Source organism: Humulus lupulus, chromosome 1, assembly GCF_963169125.1.
Source record: "Humulus lupulus chromosome 1, drHumLupu1.1, whole genome shotgun sequence".
Classification (NCBI taxonomy): Eukaryota; Viridiplantae; Streptophyta; class Magnoliopsida; order Rosales; family Cannabaceae; genus Humulus; species Humulus lupulus.
The window spans coordinates 239,559,264-239,581,952 of record NC_084793.1 but is presented as its reverse complement, the minus strand read 5'-3'; the positions used below and the strand labels follow the sequence as shown (position 1 = coordinate 239,581,952).

Below are 22,689 nucleotides of genomic sequence, written 5' to 3'. Positions count from 1 at the left end.
TAGATAATATATTTCAATCATATATATTAGAGTACTGATCTTCTTGTTGTTGTTTAAACTTTTTTGTACTTTTTTTTATGTTTTAGTGATCACATGGAGTTATTACAGTCGATGATTCCAAACAAGGTTAAAAATAAACAAAAAGGGGTTATAGATGAGCATTATAAAACGTTTTGTCGGTGGCTGAAGAATACAATTTTGCTGAAGTTGGGAGAATAAAATCATGGAGTGTCAACTGAGTTGAAGCACATATGTCTTGGAGAAAACATTGATGTAATAAAGCATTAAGCTTACATTGTCGGAGGGAAACGATTTCATACTAAGTTAAGAGATTATGCTCGACTAGTTCAAAATAGTGGAGTAAGTATAGTTGCAGAAGCTATACATTTTGCCAGTGCAAAATATAATAACCCAATTTCAGGCACAATGACATACTACGGGATTGTTGAAGAAATATGGGGGCAAGAATATTCACTATTTCATATTCCTATTCTTAAATGTTCTTGGGTAGACAACAATACTAGAGTTAAAACTAACGAACTTGGATTCACTATGGTTGATTTAAGTAAGAAGGGAATCAAGAACAATCCTTTTATCATGGTTGCCCAAGAAAAACAAGTGTTTTATATAACTGATCCAATTAATTATAAATGGTCAATTGTTTTATCAAATCCCGAGAGGAAGTTCTCAGAAAAAGAAGATGACGATGAAAATTATGATTTATATCATGTCTGTTTCATTGTGAGACAACCGATATATGAACAAGTTGAGAATATTCAGGATAATGATAATGATAGTGATAGCGATTCTGATGATTGTGATTATCTTAGAAACGATATCGAAGAAGAAATATGGGTCGATTGTGAATCAATCAAAAAGAAAATAAAAAAAGAATAAAACATGTTTAGTAAGTTATATAATACTTGTGATTATTTATTTGTGTAATGCATTAATTTAAAATAATACAAATGGATTTATGTGTTGCAGATGGCAGATAAAAGAGCTGACAACTTGGGACAACCAATAGGTGATGTGTATACAAATATGATATCATATCTTGGATCTATAGTACGAGCCACGATTTCTATCAACTCAGGTCATTGGAGGAAGGTCCCACAAGATCTGAAAGACAGTCTATGGGAGGATATCATTGTGAGAAATTATCATTATGATATTTATTTATTTCTGTGTGATATCCAAATTTAATAATTACTTTTCTTGATTATATTCTCAGGGTGGTGACAACATTCCTCAAACCATCAAACATGTAATTTTGAAAAAAGTTGGTCATACAATGAGGGATTTGAAAAGTGAACTCACTACCGAGTACATCAAACATTTGGCTAAAATGGGTATGATGGAAGAACTCAAATTTCCCACGAAGAAGTATAGCGATATACTTGATGAAAGAGGATGGTTAAAATTTGTATCTAGACGTCTAAGTCCAGAGTTTCAAAAAGTGCATCAAGAACAAAAAGCATGTGCATTACAAATGAATTCTCAAGGCATCAAGCATCTCGTAAAGGAATGACTAATATAAGAAAAGATTTCGTATGTATAATTGATATTAAAGTTTAAATAATGGTTGATATTATCACAACATATAATTATAATTATCTTGTACGTTGTAGAAAAAAGAACGAAATATTAAAAATCCGGAGAGGTATCAAGTTTGGCTTACGTCGTGTGAAAAAAATAAAGTTACGTGACAGAGTTGGACCGACAGATTGCCAATAAGATAGTAAGTTTTCTACGGTTTTATAATTAACATATTGATTTTATTTATATAAACTAATTTTACCAAACAATATATTGAGTAGGAAGAGGTCAAAGAAAAATTGAGTCGTGGTGAAATTACAGCTCAGGGTCGAGATAACATCTTGACTCAAGCATTAGGGACAAGGGAACACCCAGATCGTGTTCGAGCTGGCGGGTATAATACTTTATAATAGTTGTTTTCTTTTAAGAATTATTTAGCTTGATTTATTGATTTACTTGGTTGATTATTTTGTAGGTTCACTGCGACCATGTCCAAAATGTTTGGAAAAAATGACTGCAAAAGAGGAGATTGCTCAGCTAAAAGCTGAGATTGAAGAGCTAAAAATGACTGCAAAAATGACTACAACAGAAGTGGAATTGGCTCATAATGAGGAATACAATGAGCAAAACAATGAGTGGGGATACTATGATGAAGGACAATTTGAGAATCCAAATGATGAAGGACAATATTATGAGAATCCAAATGATGAGTGGCAATGCTATGAGAATCCAAATGATGAAGTCTATCGACCTACCTCCTATGCAGATGGTCATTTTCATCAAACCGAAGACTATCCTATTTGTGAATTCTACCAAACCATAGCAAATCCTTTTGATGAAGATAATCGACCATCAAATTACAATCCACAGAATTGTACTTGATGATTCAGTTGCGAGGCTTTGGCTTATAGATGTCTTACAAGAAGAAGTTGACATCCCTATTCCCTTTGGTAACATACGATATGTTTGAGATGCACGAGACACATTCCTGCCTTAGCCAAAAAAATTAATCGTGACTTGTCAGGTATAAAATTATTTACTTAGGTATTTAAATTTTATTTTTAAATAGGTACACTATATTGATATGTTAAATGATAGTATGTAGGGTCCATTGACATCTAAACAAAAATCCCTGTAACCAAGCCTACATTTATCATTAGTTGGATATCACGTAGTCGTCCCCGCTGAAATAGCTCAATCAGAACCTTCAAATTGGTTAACTGATGACCAATGGGACAAAACTGATCTTAGTCTTAAATTTATAGTGAAGGAGTACTATTCCATTAAAGGAATAGATGGGGTTGTACAAGTTCTCGTTGACCCGGAGTTTATAGGAGATAGCGAGGCTCTCTTCATCACTTCAGAAGATGTTTATCAAGTAGCCTCCATGGATAATATTAGATCCTCAGCTATGCTTTTTGGTATGAGGTATGTATCAATTCAAATTGAACTCAATATGTTATATCATAAGAAACTATTAGAGGAGTTTGAATATATTAGATATTCATCCGTAGTGAAGTATGTTTTGAGATGAAATTGTGTGTTGTGGAGATAACAGAAAGTTGAGAACATGTTTGTCTTAGTGAAGTAGGTTCTACGAATTCTGTGTGTTGCAGTGGCTTATGGTTGAGAACATGCATGTTGTTTGTTGTATGTTTTGTTTGAATTGAATTTATAGGTACTAATAATTTTGGATATGCTATAGAAACAGAGGAAACTCTGCCCAATATTTTTTTATGATATTAATTTATTAATTGAAAATGTAATATTCATGATTGATTTTACAGATGCATTTGGGAAAGCATGCACCCAAATTCACGACAGCTATACAAATTTTTTGACATCGAACATCTTTATATTGGCAATGATGAAAGTAAAAATTATATGGTAGATCTTATAGCCAAATAGATGATGACTATGGATAGACGAGGCCAAATATATTTCATTCTTTGGATTGTTGAGTAAGAACGAACTACTTAAATATTATCACTACTATGGTTGGATTTTGATCTTATAATAATTATAATTTATTATTGTTTTAGTCGGCATTGGATGTTGGTGCTCATGATGATGTGAAGGATGACCATAATTTTGGACCCTTTGAAAAATCATAAATCTCCACCAATAATTATGAAGGTTATGGAAAAGTAAGTTTTCCAATTTTAATGCATGCATTGTAAATTTTTAAGAGTATAATATGTATTTAATTAATTTTATTTTTTGTAGAGCATACACACAATGTTCGTAAAATGATTACATTGGCACATTTACAAAATTGATGAGAGGCTCTTGTCCAAAACAGCATGAAAGTCATGAATGTGGTTATTATGTACTAAGATACATTTTATGATCTTGTAAATGCATCGAATCCGGCAGAAGTTATCAAGAAGAAAGTGTGTTATATTTTATACTCTTTTTTTATTAAGAAAAACTAGATATAGTATTTAATCATCTGATCTATATATATATATATATATTAACTTTTCAATTTTCCAGTGGTTTGACAAAAATGAATACAATGTCAAAGACGATCTACTACCACTACAAAGTGATTGGTTAGCAAGATTAATGTCATTTATTTATGAAGTCTAATTTTTCATATGTATGTAACTTGCTAACTTATTGACCTATATGTTAAATGATATTTGTATGTTCTTATTATGTATATACAAACTACTTGTATGATATGTGAATGTATATAATAATATGTAATCTTTTAATTAGATAATAATTTATCAAATTAGGTATTTTATATTATTATATAAAATTTGGGTATATAAACAGAATTGAAAATTAGGAAATATAAATAGAATTGAAAATATAATAATATTTGGGTATATATTAATAATTAATAAAATTAGGCAATATAAACAGAATAGAAAATATATATAAAGAAGCATGTCCAAAAATTTTAAAAAAAACAAATTATTTCTCTGTGGTGCACAAAACCCGCATAGAATAAAAAACACTTTTCTCTGCGGTTTGTTTATTACTTTTCTCCGTGGTCTCAAACACTGCAGTTCTTGGTACTCCCAAAAATCGCAGTGTATTAAGGAAAAAAATCACAGAGAAAAACATTTTTTGTAGTAGTGGCCTACGATGTCTCCCCAACTGGAGATATTGTAGACTTTTAATATCTAACAAAATAAAGTCATAAAACTTAGTGATAATTGACAAGTGTAATATGCTATCACAATAGAGATAGCAATTCTTAAATTCACATTGGAGAGGCATAGGTGGATAGTTGATGAAGTTAATAACCCTAATTCTTATTCCATTGAATTAATATTTTAGTATTGAGTTGTCTATTGTTCTGATTTATTGTTTTATTTTGTTTACTTTTAGTAAAGTCTATATTCATTATTTGCAACTCATTTAGAAATTAAGATTGATTCTTGGTAATTAGTAACAATCCTCGTGGGAATGATCAATACTCTACTTACTATTTTATTACTTGTTACGATTGCGTACATAATTTTCACGACATTGCCCTATTACTTGTTACAATACTCTAAAGAATATTTGCGAGAACTTTGGGGACTATTTCTGGCGACTTTGTGCGTCGCAAAACACCCTATCTCTTGTAATGTCACTTTCAATACAAGTCCAAATCATATAAAGAATAATACAAAATATATCCAAACAAAAGTCCTGCACATCAGTCACCTTATTAAAGAGATCTCCAGCTGCAGCCAAGGAAATGTTAGAAACAAGGACACATCAAAGAATGTTTAGAGTGTTATTCTCTCTTTGTATTGGCGTGTTGTTTATGTCAAGGATCGTAAAAATGATTGTATTGTGATTAAGGATCTACAAACAAATATATGAGATTTCAGCTATAATATATCTTGTCATACATAATAAATGTGACCATTTTCTTTTTTATGTATTGGATGATCTCAATCTCGGTTTCACATATATGTATAACAATAATTAATTAAGATTCACACTGCTTCATTTTATTACAATTACTCATTTGATGAGTCTAATAGTTGATAGTGTCCTATACATAATAATAATAAACTTATTATTTCCCTATTATCTCCGTAAACAAGGGTAGCTATTCAAATTACATCAATTCTTTATTCAGCTATTAATATTAGTGTGAAGTAATAAGCGAAGAAAACGACTACAGCATATGTGATTATATATAATGAAAATCATAATAAAATAGAACCATTAATTTCTAGTATTCTTCGACATTATTATAACAATATAAGAAGCCAAATTTACGAAGTAAAGAAAGTTGCTTAATGTCATATTTATACATAAAAGAAAGCAAGAGATCATATTATATACAGGCTATTTGGTATATACCGGCCTTTCTGATCCGATTTCACTTCAGAGGAATGATTATTCTGAGATCAAAGAGAAAAAGATATCGATGTGCTTTAATTTGGGATACAAATTCAAGAAGCCAAAGAATGGTGGGTCAAATAATGAAAATAGCAACAGGGAAGAAGAGAATACTCGGGGATTGCCTGTGGAAGAAATAAAAAGATACAATGAAAAGCAGCACGAGTTATTGGTTATAAATAATAACGACCAACCAGGTTTGTCAAATCCCTCCAAATCCGACCATTCATCATCTCTTCTTTTATGGCCTTGTAAATAAACTACTTTATTATTGTCTTCTTTAGTTAATATATATAAATATATATGTATATTTCAATTATATATGTGACAACTGTTCTATACATATGTGTGTGTTGTAAAGTGACTAATGATAATCTCAATTTTAGTTACGATTAAGTCATATATATGATTATTAAATAATGGCTTAATCCAAGAAGCCTAACGCACACATATATGTTCTTTGGCTACTCTAGTTTTTTTGAAGTCTAGACGCTGTATTGATCCTTGGATTTAGCTCAATTGAGTATACCAAATGGTTTTTTATTTTCCAGGTATGTAAGATAGAAATATATTTAAATTAGTAAATCTTAATAAACATTTATTATTGGCCATCCATCACCATGAGCTTAAACAAATGCTGTAAAATATATATTGAGCATATATTTATAGGGAATTTCTTATATTGGAGGGTCTTTACGTGGGAACAATATTTGTTTTTGGTACGAAAATAATTATAATTCAATTTTTTTATATAATAATATACATTATAATTATAGCAAGTATCCGATTGATATTTGGAAAATTCTGAAATAATTGATGATGCCAACGGTATATTTTACACATATATTAAAAAAAAATTACACAATTATAATTTACTGTTTGAACCATATTTTTGACACCATAAATTATTCGAAATGTCTCAAAAATTGATAAGATGCTTACAATAATTATAATGTACAGCATCATATAAAAATATTTAGATTATAATTTCTTCACGTGCGGACAACAAAAATTACACCTACTAAAAGAGTCAAAAGTGACACTCCTAATTAAGAAACTACCTATAGACAGAAGATAAAATGTGGGCTTACATTAAAAAGTGAATGAATTTCTTTTCTTTTTGAAAATTTTACAAAAATATGGGAAAAAATAAATTACTTTCTATATTTATGGACATAAAACTTATGCCACAAAATATGGTAATTCTAGAAAAAAAAAAAGTTTAAATATGGAATCCTATAAAATATTATAAACATAATACCATAAATAAAAATACACACACTCTCTCTTACTTTCTTCTTTCTCTCCATCTCTCACGTGTATTTCACTCACACTCTCAATTTTCTCTCACAACAATGGCAGCCAACCATTTTCTCGCACAATAATGGGAGCTCTCTCACACCGGCAAATGGACGACGTACCTCTACTCACTGCTGACGCCATCTCCGATTTGTCTTCTTCTTCGCGTTCTTCTTCTTCATTTTTTTCTTCCTGTTCTTCTTCTTCTTCTTCTTTTTCTTCATCATCATCATCATCATCATCTTCTTCTTCTTCTTCTTCTTTACGTTCTTCTGCGTCTTCTTTGGTGTTTCAAATCTTTTTTTTTCTTTTCAGATCTGGTTTTCTTTTTCTGATTAGATTTTTTTTTTTCTTTTCAGATCTGGTTTTCTTTTTCTGATTAGATGTCTAAGTAACCAGTTACTATCACAATTTTGTTTTGTTTTCAGATCTGAATTTTTTGTGGACCTAGCTGTAACCAGTTACCTTATTTAATCTCATTCTTCATTGTAGTTTTTAAATCTGATTTTGTTTTTTAGATCTGGTTTTTTTTTATAAAACTATTACCTTAGTAACCAGTTAATGCCACGATTTTGTTTTGTTTTCAGATCTAAGTTTTTTTGTGGACCTAGTTGTAACCAGTTACTTTATTTAATCTCATTCTTCATGGTTGTTTTTAAATTTGATTTTATTTTTTAGATCTGGTTTTCTTTATAAAACTACCTAAGTAACTAGTTACCTTCTTCGATCTTCTTCTTCTTCTTCTGGGTTATTTTCATAACTGATTTTGCTTTTCAGATGTTTTTTTTTAAGATTTGGCTAAGGAACCAGTTACCAATTAATTGTTATTTTGATAGGGGTAACCAGTTACTACCTTCTACTTCTTCTACTTCTTAGATTAATTTTTTATTTTTTAAGTTTTTTTTTCTAGATTTGGCTTAGTAGCTAGTTATTAATCAGTTATTTTAATAGGGGTAACCGGTTAGCTTCTTCTTCTTCTTTATTGGTCATATTCTAGTCTTTTTTTTTTCTTTCCAAATCTGCCAGTAACCAGTTTCAATTCACTCGAGTACTTAACATGGTAGTTAAAATTGATAATGGTAACCGATTACCGCCATATTACTAAAAAATCCAAAATTATTTTTATAGTGGTAACCGATTATTATTTAAAATGAAATTAAATGTCATATATACATGTCCAACAATAATTTAAAACATACATATGTATAATGAACATAACCCATACATCATCATCATCACCACAATTAGTGAAAGCCAATCTCATGACCTCGTATTTGAATGTATATATAAAAACAACATAATAAAAATAATAATATATCCAAATATATATATGTTGAAATGTGTATTGTTTTATAATCTTATATATACATACATATAAAAATAATAATAACAATAATATATGTATATATATATGATGGAAGAAATTATATGGTTTTATGTATACCATTAATTGTATATATGTATATATTATTAACCAAAATATAATTAAAAAAATATATAGTAATAAAAATATCCCTAGTAATTAAAAAACTCAATATTGAAGTTTTATATTAAGTATATGGTATATTTTAATAAAATTACAAAAATATGGGGGAAAATCCCATAAAAAAATAAACAAATAAATTATGCCATACATAACTTAAGGGAAAAAAAAAAGCCATATTTATCAAAGTTTTACAAAAAAAATTTAATGTAATTTCCTCTTTCTTTTTTCGCAAGTATAAATCTGTTACACAGTGGGAACATGAATCTTTGGGCTCTCTCACGACAAAGCCAAGGCATTGCTTTTTTTATATTTACCCAACTTTAACTTTTCTGATGACATAATGAGTTACTATTACATAAAATGAAGCTTTAAGAATATATATACGTACATTATGCATAAAATTGATGCATAAGCATACAAAATGTACCTCGACAACGTAAGTGTGTTTTTTTGAAAAAAAAAAATGGCCTCAATAAAACCTACAAGAGCAAAACTTATTGGGAAAAAACTTAAGGGGGAAAAGCTCCAAAGGATATTATTGATAATGAGCATCATCTCGAATAAGAGAGTCAATACAAAATGGGAAATTTGATTAATCATGCTTAAATTAGCTTAATAATTAAAATTTGAACCAAAGTTAACCACCATATGAAACCAATGCTCATATTTCATTTAATACCAAAAATACCCCTCTCATAACAAAATCTCATACCTTTCCTCTCTAAAATCTTGCAATAAAGATACACATGGGTAAGTGATTTTCTTTGATTCTTGTTGTTGTTGATTGTTTTTATGATTTAGAATGCTGTTTAGATGTTGGATCTGTAGTTTGTTGGTATTTTTTGCTGTTTTTTGGGTGAAAATCGTGTTCTGTGAAAATCTGCGTTTTTTTTTTGTTCCTTGAGTAAATGCCCGATAGTGTCCGATAGAGGCCCGATTCGGGCACGATAGTTGTTGAGTTTCATGGTTAGGGATGAAGGTCCGATGGCAACCCGATGGTTACCCGATAGGTTTTGTTACCTGTTGACGTTGAAATCTCGTCAACGATTAAAGGTTAGAAAACTAAGATTTTTATAGTAAGGGTAGCTTAGAATCAAGAGGAAAGAACTTCAATCAATAGAAAAAAAACCAGAGCAACAATGGAACAAAGATCATGTATTTCTAAAATGTCCCCTCATACACTCAGTTTTCCAACCCCTTAACCTGAGGGGTTGGGGCCTATTTATAGGGGAGCTCTATTGGCCCTGGATACAGACAAGTCCCAGACGACAGGGTCGTACACAGGTACTCTGATAGTGTAGTGGTTCAGGGCGTAGTGGTGTCTACCCTGATGATGCCAGAGTCGTGGCCTAGGACATAGTACTGTCGGCTCTGGCGTATGGTTGGGGGTGGCCAAGTGGTACCACTACTCTTCGTACAGGTCCGTACCGCCACTACTCCTCAGATGCAGGTCACGGGGCCGTACCTTTGTTCTCTTCACAACCGTACGCCCCGTGTCAGTACGCGTGTCTTGTACCCGGTTGTCCTCATCAATACACGTTTGGTACCCAATGCTGGCTTGGCATTCCCACTAAGTGTCTCTAAGTACCCCTCATGCTAATGCCAAGGAGGCTTCATCCTGTATGCGTCATGTGTGGCTGATACGCTAGGAGCCGAGGCTGGTCTACGCAGGTCACGTGAAATCGAGGCTGAAGACACGGGCGGCGCAACAGGGCAGCACCCTCGCATAGCGAGGCTGCCCTTCTTCCCCATGGGTGCAGGCGTGGCGAGGCTCAGAGCACAGACGCCACAACAAGGCCTCACCCTCGCATAGCGAGGGTGTCTCGCGTAGCGGGGTTGACCTTCTTCTCCCGAGTGCAGGCGTGGCGAGGCTCGGGGCACGGACGCCACAACAAGGCCTCCATCCTCGCATAGCGAGGGTATCTCGCATAGCGAGGCTGGATTTCTTCTCCTAAGTGCAGGCGAGGCTCGATGCTTGATGGAATGGGGCGCACGCAGGTGGCCAACCCGGGACCCTCGCATAGCGAGGGTGACATTCAGATTGGCAAGCGGCCGAGGGCCCTCGCATAGCGAGGGTGGCCCTCTTAGCTCAATTCCCTCACCATCATGTGACGTCCTCATCCCCTTGTGCGGACAATGAGTAGCTTTTAGGATGTCTCGTAGTATAGAGCTTTACTTGTGAATAGGATTCATAAGGGAGGAATTTCCACATTTACACTTCCCCCCGAGTTTATAAGTACACTTTTAAGTGTGTTTGTAGACTCTTTCTATTTCTCTTGCCTGACATGTACGGCCAACCTTGGGGGACTTAGCCTTGGAAAGTTTCACAACGTCGCTCGAAGAAATACGAAGTGAGGCTTGGAGTTGTGTTTCTTTATAGTATCCAAAGAAACACAACAGCCACCTAACACTTGGGGGATCCATGAAAATTCCTAAGATTGCATAAGGACCAATCATCCTCAATTGCAGATCCCAAGGTTACCCATACTCTTGATCTCCTCCATTCATAGGGAGATAGATCCAATGGCTAGGGAGCATTGACTTTCCCTATGAATACCCCCAAGGCTTGAAGCCACTTCTTCTCTTTTTCTCCTCTTTTTTTTTTTTTTTATCAAACTTAAGGGGCTCTGGTAAGTCCCTCTTATTACTGCTGTTCGTGGATTACATATTTTTCTCTCATCTGATGGCGATAATCTTTCTGGTGCACCTTGATTATACTTGTAAGGACATGTTAACCCGTTGGGCTGTTGAGGTCCTTTTATATTCTTTGCGCGCGCTTTTTATTATTTTTTTGCGAGAAGCGTCCCTCTCGTCATTAGGCATAGTACTATTTTAGCAAGCGTCTTCTTTGAGACCCTTTTTGCAAGCGTCTTCTTTGAGACCCTTTTTACAAGCGTCTACTTTGAGACCCTTTTTGCGAACGTCTACGTTGAGACCCTTTTTGCGAGCGTCTACTTTGAGACCCTTTTTGCAAGCGTCTACTTTGAGACCCTTTTTGCGAACATCTACGTTGAGACCCTTTTTGCGAGCGTCTACTTTGAGACCCTTTTTGCAATCTTTGAGGTGATCCCCCCTCATGTCGGGACTTATATGGCTAGATGGTCCTCGTCCAATTTTAAACTTCGCCAGCGACCCTTCTAGCATGACGTCCCCTTCTATATTGACTCTTCAGACGTATTAGCAGTAGGGTGACTGGAGGAAGGTTCGCTTTCTTCAACATGCGAGTCGTTATGGCCCTCTTCCACACGTATGCACTTGTGTGCTCTATTCGACCCCTCATTGGCTGGGGACTTTACATGGGACTCGCTGTTTCCTGCCTTTAAGTTTGCATGGCCATCCTCCACACGAATATACTTTTGCGCCCTCTCGTAGAAGTCATCTAGGTCAGTGACTTCCCTCTTAAGCATGTTATCCCACAATTTGCTTCCCGGACGCACTCCGACTGTGATGGCCATTTTTAATTCCCTGCGGCTCAAGCTCCCCACTTTGGCTGCCTCCATGTTAAACCTGTGGATGTAACCCTTCAGACTTTCGTTTTCTCCTTGTTTTACATTGGCGAGGCTGGTGCCTGGCATTGTATAATCACGCACGGCGTGATGCTGTCGGAGAAACTCATCCGAAAGCTGCTGCCAAGACCTGATGGATCCTGGGCGAAGTCTATTGAACCATTTGTACGCAAGTCCTTTCAATGTGACCACGAAACAGTAGCATCTAGCCCCGCTGCTGATCCCTCTTAACTTCATCAAGTCATTGAATGCGTCCAGATGGTACTTGGGGTCTGTGCTCCCCTCATAAGGGGTCATATACGGCTCCTTGAAGTTAGCTGGGAGTCGAATGGCTTGAATCTCTTTAGTGAAGGGAGATTCATGATCGAACTCATCCTTGATGGTTTGTCCTCCGGGTGCGATGACAATCTTGCTTCGCAGGCTCCTCGTCTCTGCATCAAGGCCTTGCCTCCTCTCCTTTAGGGAGTCTCTCAACATGGAGGGGTTGATATCTTCCTTTCCTTTGTCGTCTCGGGGGATAGTAGGAGGTGTAGTTCTCTTGTCTGCCCCTCCCTTGTTGAGCTCTTCTCGTAGACCTGAGGGCGTCCTCTTTGAGGTGACCTCAATGTCGTTGTGAGAGCCAACATTGTTCCCTTGCCTTGGCCCCTGAGGTGGCCTCGATGGTCCGAGATGCTCATGTGGCTTCTCCCTAGGGGTGTTACTGGTGGAGTGTCTGGTCCTCCCGTCATTTACCGGGACAGTGGTTTCCTGACCCTTCTCTTTCCTCTTGGGCAGGGTCACGTTCGACTTACCTTGCAACAGGCCATTTAGCACCTCCTGCATGTTCTCCATGGTGGTCTCCAGTCTTTGGTTTTTACATTGCATCTCACGAATCTCCTCTTCATAGAAACGAGATTTAGAACTCGAACTCACGGAATGGACCCAGGGTTGTTTGTCATGTCTACGCATCGAGGGGCCCGGATCCTGCCGGCCGGAGTTCAGTACCTGCGGTGGTTTGGGAGGAGGGAACTCGTTGGCAATCCCTGGTGGTGCGGTAGTTGTCCTTGGAGGATTATCACTGGACGAGATGGCCGGTGACGAGGCCTCCCTGTCATTCTCGTGAACCTCAGGGTCCCTTGGGAGCTCCACGTCTTGGGGTGGAGATAGATCCTTCATGGAAGCCTTCAGCTGGACTCCGTTTAGGTGGACCTCCACCTCTCGTGGCTCCCTGAGTTGCTTCGAACGTCTTGGCATTTCTTCTTGCCAGAAGTAATGGTAGAACAGTAGCTTGGTGCTTACGTTCCCACAGACGGCGCCAAACTGTTGACGTTGAAATCTCGTCAACGATTAAAGGTTAGAAAACTAAGATTTTTATAGTAAGGGTAGCTTAGAATCAAGAGGAAAGAACTTCAATCAATAGAAAAAAAACCAAAGCAACAATGGAACAAAGATCATGTATTTCTAAAATGTCCCCTCATACACTCAGTTTTCCAACCCCTTAACCTGAGGGGTTGGGGCCTATTTATAGGGGGGCTCTATTGGCCCTGGATACAGACAAGTCCCAGACGACAGGGTCGTACACAGGTACTCTGATAGTGTAGTGGCTCAGGGCGTAGTGGTGTCTACCCTGATGATGCCAGAGTCGTGGCCTAGTCGTGACATAGTACTATTGGCTCTGGCGTATGGTTGGGGGTGGCCAAGTGGTACCACTACTCTTCGTACAGGTCCGTACCGCCACTACTCCTCAGATGCAGGTCACGGGGTTGTACCTTTGTTCTCTTCACAACCGTACGCCCCGTGTCAGTACGCGTGTCTTGTACCCAGTTGTCCTCATCAATACACGTTTGGTACCCAATGCTGGCTTGGCATTCCCACTAAGTGTCTCTAAGTACCCCTCATGCTAATACCAAGGAGGCTTCATCCTGTATGCGTCATGTGTGGCTGATACGCTAGGAGCCGAGGCTGGTCGTGAAATCGAGGCTGAAGACACGGGCGGCGCAACAGGGCAGCACCCTCGCATAGCGAGGCTGCCCTTCTTCCCCATGGGTGCAGGCGTGGCGAGGCTCAGAGCACAGACGCCACAACAAGGCCTCACCCTCGCATAGCGAGGGTGTCTCGTGTAGCGGGGTTGACCTTCTTCTCCCGAGTGCAGGCGTGGCGAGGCTCGGGGCACGGACGCCACAACAAGGCCTCCATCCTCGCATAGCGAGGGTATCTCGCATAGCGAGGCTGGCTTTCTTCTCCTAAGTGCAGGCGAGGCTCGATGCTTGATGGAATGGGGCGCACGCAGGTGGCCAACCCGGGACCCTCGCATAGCGAGGGTGACATTCAGATTGGCAAGCGACCGAGGGCCCTCGCATGGCGAAGGTGGCCCTCTTAGCTCAATTCCCTCACCATCATGTGACGTCCTCATCCCCTTGTGCAGACAATGAGTATCTTTTAGGATGTCTCGTAGTATAGAGCTTTACTTGTGAATAGGATTCATAAGGGAGGAATTTCCACATTTACATTACCCGATGGTCATTCAGGTCCGATGGCTACCCGATGGTTGCCCGATTATTATTTTGAATCTATACACCATTTTAAGTACGATAATGGATTAATAGTAGTCCGATATATGCCCGATTGTTGGTATTAAGTTACTGCGGACCTAATAGTACGATGGTACCGATACGTGCCCGATACTTGCCCGATAGTACGATGGTACACGATAGTGATAAAAAACATAAATAAAAACTGTAACTTTTCCCCTGCCCATTTCCTGTTCCCTCTCTCTGCCAAAACTCTTCACTCCCACAAAACCATCGAGCAACCCATAACTACCCTCACCCGACGCATCTCTCTCCCTCACCCACCCTCACCCGACGCATCTCTCCCCTCACCCGACGGTCAGAAAAACCCCCACCACCCGACGAAGGAAAACCCAGACCACCGGAGACCAAGCCTCACCCAAACCCCAACCCCCACCGGAGACGAAGGAAAACTCAAACCCCAAAGAAAACCGACACCCCATTATGCAAAAATGTCTAGGGTATGTGTTTTTTTCAATTTCTTTTCCATTGGAAAATGTTATAGTATGTATTGTTGAATTTGACTGTGTGAAATTGAATATTTTGTTGGGTTTTCTGAGAGGTACGATAGGGTACGATAGTGGGTCGATAGGGGTACGATAGTGTTTGTGTTTTCTCATAACTTCAGGTTGAAGATGACTGTATGATAGGGGTACGATAGTGGTTCGACGTTGGTACGATAGTTTGTGTTTTCTGATAACTTGATGTTGAGGGTGAAGGTACGATATGGTACGATATTGGGTACGATGTGTGCCCGATATTGGGAACAAATTGTTGTGTTGTTATATTCCGATGGTGTACGATGTGAGGTACGATGGTGCACGATAATGTTATAGTTCCAGTTTTTATTTTTTTTTCATTGGTGTCCGATATGGTGCGATAGTGTCCGATAGTTGCTCGATAGTAGATTGCAGAATATAAAATTTGATTTTTTTTTTTTGTTATTCTATTTAATTGGGTATTTATTTGTTTTATGCAGAACTTAAGACCTCCACAACTGATAGTTCCAGTAGAGGAACATTTTACGGAACGTATCACTTGGCGCGACAATTGGTACTTTCCAAAGATTAAAGCAAAATTTATACAGTGTGGTTTATTGGATAGGGTGAAGGAATCCCCTTTCAAACAGTTCTTCATGGCGGAACCATTAAATTTTTCTGCTGCCTTAGTCCATCAGCTGTTGTTGCACAAATTCAGAGGGGAGAAGACTGACGAAGTCCAGTTTTATATTGGGAAAAAACGATGTAGATTTAGCCAATTGGAGTTCGCTTTAGTTACTGGTTTAAATTTCGAGGCCGGACCCTCTGAAGTTGAGATTAAAGCGAAGACCACTTCGGATCGGTTGATTCTTGAGTACTTCAATGGTCATTCCCCAGTGAGCATAGGGCAACTGCGCAGAACTTTTGAGAGTTGTCAAATAGTTTATGATGTGTACAAGATGGGTTTGTGTTTATTAGTAGAGGGTGTTTTGAAAGGTCGTGAGGAGAAGTTGATGGTTTGGACTGACATGCTGAAGATGGTAGATGACGTTGACTTCTTTTTCTAGTACCCGTGGGGGAAGATATCATACCAGAAGTTGTTACAAACTTGTCAAAAAGACTTTGTAGAAATGAAGAAGCATTTACAGAAGAAGATTGAGAAAGGAAAGACTCAGAAGGAGGCCAAGTACTCTATTTATGGGTATGTTGCAGCATTGCAGTATTGGGCTTTTGAGTCCATCATTGAGTTGCGTCAGGATTATGCTGTGAGATTGGGCCAAGGCATTCCAAGAATGATCAACTGGCAGAGCAAGGAGAAAGTAGAGATACACAAAGAGCAACTTATTAAATTGTTTGCCAAAAAGGTGAGCTTTTACTTTACTTTTTAAATATTTTGAATGTTCTATATTTTTTTCTAGATATGCAATTCTATGGGTACTGCACGATAGGAATACGATAGGGTACGATTTGAGTACGATTGTGGGGTTATTTTGTGGTTTTTTGTCAACTGTTTGAAAACTGGCTAAGGGGTACGATTTGGTACGATGATGGTCCGATTGGGGTACGATATGTATTCTGTATTCTTTATTAATGTAGTTGTAGAGGTACGATAATGGTACGATGTAGTACGATGATGGTACGATAGTTAGCAAGTAATTCTCACTTACGGGTACGATATTGTTATGTTATGGGTACGATATGGGTACGATAATTGCATGATATGGGTACGATATGGTATGATTGAGGTACGATTGGGGTACGATAGTTTACCATTGTTCATCGATGACAATTACTTATTTTTTACATTGTTTTACTTTCCAATCTAAATATTCATTTTTTTTTGTGGCAGTTGACAGTATACCCCTACCTGTGTGCCCGGCCTGCTGAAGAACAGTATGTGAGGACCCTTGCAGACAATGAAGCCCCATTGTATGTGGACATGGGGTTAGAGGAACTAGAGGTGGGTGCCGATGGACAGCCTACACAGGAAGCCTTACAGGGCCAGGCTGAAAAGTTAGCTGAGCAAGCAGAAGCAGCAAATATTTTTAAGGAGGTTTCACCACCTCCAGCACCTGAGGCACCTGAGGTTCCCCCATCAGCACCTCATGCCAGCACCTCCTCCCAAGCTGAGCAACCAGGCTACTCTATGATTTTGGCTAGGTTGGAAAAGGTGGAAGGGCAACAAAGTGCCCTTATTAAAGGTCAGTCCGAGATCTTGGGTCAATTGCAGAAGTTGATGACAATGATGGAAGATCTTAGTAGGCCAGCTCCAGATCCACACCCTCAGTCCACTGAAGAAGGCCCTCAGTCTCTTGTAGATGAAGACATTCTCCCTAACGATTACAGACCTGATGATGTAGATGATCACATTTTTCGCACACCAGAGGATAGGAAAATTACTATAATCGGAGATACTGATGATTCTGAAGTACAATTCTTAGACATAGCTCCACCAGCACCGGAGAAGAGGAGAGAAAGAAAGAGGCCTAGGTGGTTCGATGAGTACACTGCAATGAAGAAAAGGAATAAGAAATTAAAGATAGCAGTGAATGTGGATCCATTGAGGGTTGTTGATGGTAAATTACTTATGACCTTTCACAAGTGGTTGCTTGGCACCATTGGGAATAAATATCCGAGGGAATGCTTCTCAGGGACACACGATGCAGCTTGGTTCCTGAAACTGCATACTCCGAGGACATGGCTTTCTGACTCTGTAAGTTTTCTATAACTTCATAATTAAAGAATGTTGAAAATTTATTTAAATGTTTCTATATGTAGTGGTATGATATAGGTACGATTGGTGTACGATGGTAGTACGATAATTATAAGTGTCAAATTATAAACTGTTTATATTGTCCATGGTACGATGGTGGTACGACATTAGCACGATAGGGGTACGATATAATTTGTTAAGTAGTTACTATTAACATCGTAATTTTAGAATTTGTAGTGGGACGATATAGGTACGATGGTAGTACGATAATAGTTAGTTTCAAATTGTTAACTTACTTTGTCAATGGTACGATGATGGGACGACAGTGGGACGCTAGTGGGTACGATGGTGTATAATATTGTAGTTTTTTCCATAAAGGTACGATGATGGTACGACATTAGCACTATAGGGGTACGATAGAAGGTTTTATTGTTGTTATTTAATTACTATATTCATGTACGATTGGGGTACGATTATGGTACGATTGGGGTACGATATTTACTATATTCATGGCTGATAGTGTTTTGTTTATTTATTTTGGTACGATAATGTGGTTACTGACTTAATTTTCCTTTAATGTAGCATTTAGATGCAGCATTCCATCTCATGAGGAGGCGTCTAGAAGTTTATCCTGACGTGTACCCTCACAACTGTGTTGTTATGCCTACAATTTTTCCCAAATCATTGAAGGCTCGGTGGGACGCTTTTCTAGGTTCTGACTACTCTAGCTTTAGTTGGGATGACAGTATATTGGACCTGGTTAGGGGTGATGCAGTCCAGTTCTTACCGAGTTGGCAGAACAAGGAGTTCATTTATTTTGCCCTTTTCTTGAAAGACCAATTGCATTGGGTAGCTGTAGAGGCAGACCTGAATGGGTGGATGTTCAACATCTTTGACTCCAGTATTGGATCAATTTCCGAAAACGATTTGATCAGTTTGATGGTTGACTGGTGTACCATTTTCCCATCGGTCTTGCGACAGTCCGGTTTATTTGAGAGCCATGACCTTATACTCGCGCCTCAGTTGACAGCATCAGAGAACCAGGTCAGACCCTTCGATTGGAAACTCACTCCACGTGAATTCGTACCGCAAACAAAATCCAGGTGAACTTTATTAAATATCACATATTAATTATTATTTCTTAATTACAAAACTTTATTAAATTATTGTTTATTTTCTAATGCAGTGGCGATTGCGGATGTTACGTAATTGAGCATATCGAACATAAGCTTCTACAACTACCATTTGATAATGTAACTGACAATAATATGAAAAATTTTAGGCAAAGGTGGTGTGTAGACTTATTCTACCAAAACTTATGTTGAACGGTCTTAATTTTTTTGAATTGTATAATTTTTTTGATTGCTCTTTTTGTAATTACTACATTTTAATGTGTTTAATCTTTGCAATCGTACTATCATCGATCACTATCGTACTCTATCGTACCCTCACATGTCTCACAAATTTCACGAAACTGTACTGAAACCATATCATCGTACCACAATCGGACCAATATCGTACATTATTGTACCCTAATGTCGTACATTAACTATCGTACTACATCGAGCAACGTCGTACCATATTGTAAGATACATTTAAATAATCATACAACAAATGATATCGTGCATTGTTGTACCGACATCGTGCACTATCGGACCAACACTGGATTATTACATATTTAAGAGTTTCATAATGGAGAAAAAAACAGAAAAAAAACCTGCAAAATCCAGCACATAACAAATATTACTAGTTCAAGCAGAAATAAAACATAATAGGTCAACTAGAATACAAACAAAACAATTTAACCTCGGTACTTGCAAGACGCTTTGTTGTGCCCTTTACCACCACACTTGCTACAACATCGTTGTATCACAACCTTGTCTCCATTAGAAGGATATCGATTTTTCCTAATTCGTCCGACCTTTTGCTTCTTCGGTCGGCCTACAGGTTTCTTCTCAATCGGTACTCCAACTTGGATGTTCTAAATGTCTTCAGGCAATTCCCAATCATCCTCATCACCAACTGGCATAATTGTCCCCTCATATGTGCTCTTCCAACACTCTCTTGTGTAATATTGAGAGCACAATGCGTACATGCTAATATTTCGTTCTTGAGCAGCAGCACATGCATGTGGACAAGGAATCTTCATGATTTGGAATAGGGCGCAACTGCATGTTCGTGCCTCCAAATCAACTATACCACGGCTCTGAACTGTTCCTCCGGGGTGGACATTAAATGTATAAGGTCCAGCTCTGTCGACGCTTAAGAACCGAGATTTCTCAAATTGACATGAAAAGTCCCCCTCCATAACTGGTGATAGAGACGTGCTACACTTTTCAGCGTTTTCCTTTCGAGTAGCAAACCATGTTTGAATAGTAAACCTGATGAATTCAACAAAAGCAGTGATCGGGAAGGCTCTTGCGTCCTTAGTTTTGCTGTTGAAACTTTCAGCCCAATTACTTGTCATTACATTGTAACGATCCCCTGGAAAGTACGCACGAACCCATCTTTCAAATCCAATGCCCTCAAGATATAGTGCAACTCGAACATCTATTGCTTTTATCTTCTCAAATTCTCTTTCAAAATCTGTCTTCTTATACAAGTATGCACAACTGTAAATATGATCCGTGAAGCAATCAGTCTTGAACTTGCTAGCCACGTTCATAATAATGTGGTGGTAGCATGCGCCGTGGGGTGCATCAGGGAAGACAAGTTCCAAAGCATGAACAATGCTTTGATGCCTATCCGATACGAATGCTAAGTTCTCAACATCACCAATCGCTTGTTTCAACTTCCTCATGAAATAGGTCCAAGAGTCGTGGTTCTCACTGTCAACTATTGCGAAAGCAATCGGAAATATGTGGCTGTCTGAATCGAATGCCACGGGACACAACATTTGGCCACCATACCTAGTTTTCAAGAAGGACCCATCAATACATATAACAGGTCGACAAAACTTGAATCCCCGCCTACAAGCACCCAGAGAAAAAAAGCAATACTTGAAGCGACCCTCGTCTACCTTGAAATCAATAATGGAATCGGGATTGTTCAACTGCAGCATGTGCAAGTACCTAGGTAACTTCGAATATGAAGCTTCAGGCGTACCCCTAACTATGTGGAGTGCCTTCTCTCTGCATCTCCAAGCCTTCTCATAACTCATTTCGATCCCGAAAGAATTCTTCATATCTTCTCTTATTTTGGAGGCTAAATAATCTGAACCGTTAACTGAGAATTTATCCTTGATCAGTTCGGCAACTACCAAAGGTGATGCTTGACGGTTATCTTTTTTTCGAACATCGAGGGAACATGTGTGTACATTTTCAAATGCTGTCACCTCGAACATGTTAGAAAGTTGCTTCTTCGTCCCTCTTAACCTCCACCCACAATCAGGATCCTTGCATGTAATGTACCAAACATCAGTACCAGACTTCTTAACTATAAAGTCAAATCCCTTCTTCATTGCAAACAAGCCAGCAACCTTCTTTAAATGTTCCTTGTCTCTGAAAAACTTTCCTAAATGAATCTCCCCGCCCGATGTGCCACCCATAGATTTATAGTGACTATTATCCTCAATGTTTTCTCTTGTAAACATCTAAGCTTTGAATTTACTATAATATGTCGAAGAAGAGAGTGGATCACTAAATTCTCTAGCATCATTTGTTCCGTCTGGACGACTACTACTAGTACCAGGTGTTTGGCGATCTTCTCTACGGGGTCTACTTCTACATGTTGTTTGCCTCGGTATTTGGTACGACAATGGACTCAGGCTCAAAGCTTGAGAACGGACCTCTGTTTCTTGGTTGTCTCTTACATCATCATTGCAATCAAAATCAGCATCAGGTTCAAGATAATCAGGAAAATCTTCATTGCCCTCAAAATCATCTTCAGGGTCAGGATAATCAGGAAAATCATCATGAAATGGCATCTGTGCTACATGATAAATTGTCAGTATGAAAGGGTTTGATTCAGGTATAGCAGTGGCTACCAGCACCTCCGGATTTGTTTCTGGAACATAAGTCCCAACCTCACTACGAGTATCCTTAACAGTACTTGGTGGAGGATTACGATCAACAATGATATTCTTCTTCACCAAAGTCACAAAAAGGGGAACAAATTCATCTGGCTTCTTCAAAAGCATTGACAAATATAAGCTTACACCCTTGTCATTCCTTATAAGTTCAAGCCGATACATTAAACCTTTCATGTACTTATAATTCACTTCTAATTTCAGGTCATACTGCACTTTGTCAACCTCCAGCTCTGAGTACAAAAGTTCAACAAGTTGTGAGTAAGTTATGTCCTTCTCCAACTCGAACGTTAAATTTTCGGCTCCATTAAAAACCCAATCTCTACCTTCACGCTCCCAAACACCATTATACATCAAGTACGCGAACAAAGTTGACCCTATCATGTACAAAGAAAAAAAAATCAGTAAATGGCAACAAAATGTCGAAATTTAGTTCGGCATTTTTTTTATCATCGTACCAGTATCGGACCATATCGGGCGGTATCGGGCAAAGTTTTATTTATGTTTTTGATCACTTAAAACACTAATATCGGGCACGTATCGGGTACCATCGTGTACCATCGTACTATTAGGTCCGCAGTAACTTAATAACAGCAATCAGGCATATATCAGACTACTATCGATCCATTATCGTACTTAAAAGGGTGTATAGATTCAAAATAATAATCGGGTAGCCATCGGACCTGAATGACCATCGGGTAACAAAACCTATCGGGTAACCATCGGGTTGCCATC

General features: G+C 38.0%; 1 protein-coding gene across 1 annotated transcript; it reads left to right on the top strand.

Annotated features, from left to right (window-relative positions):
- Positions 1-5,735: 5,735 nt before the first annotated feature.
- LOC133804617 (uncharacterized) lies at positions 5,736-19,342 on the top strand. The gene is made up of 5 exons (XM_062242764.1): positions 5,736-6,092; positions 15,715-16,578; positions 17,064-17,927; positions 18,510-19,030; positions 19,114-19,342. The coding sequence occupies exons 2-5, from the start codon at positions 16,345-16,347 to the stop codon at positions 19,250-19,252; spliced, it is 1,758 nt and encodes a 585-aa protein (XP_062098748.1). The 5' UTR covers positions 5,736-6,092; positions 15,715-16,344; the 3' UTR covers positions 19,253-19,342.
- Positions 19,343-22,689: the final 3,347 nt, after the last annotated feature.

Coding starts and splice junctions, on each gene's coding strand:
- LOC133804617 (XM_062242764.1), top strand. CDS start 16,345: ATGAAGAAGCATTTACAGAAGAAGATTGAGAAAGGAAAGACTCAGAAG. Junction 17,928..18,509: donor GGACATGGCTTTCTGACTCT/GTAAGTTTTCTA, acceptor CCTTTAATGTAG/CATTTAGATGCAGCATTCCA. Junction 19,031..19,113: donor GTACCGCAAACAAAATCCAG/GTGAACTTTATT, acceptor TTTCTAATGCAG/TGGCGATTGCGGATGTTACG.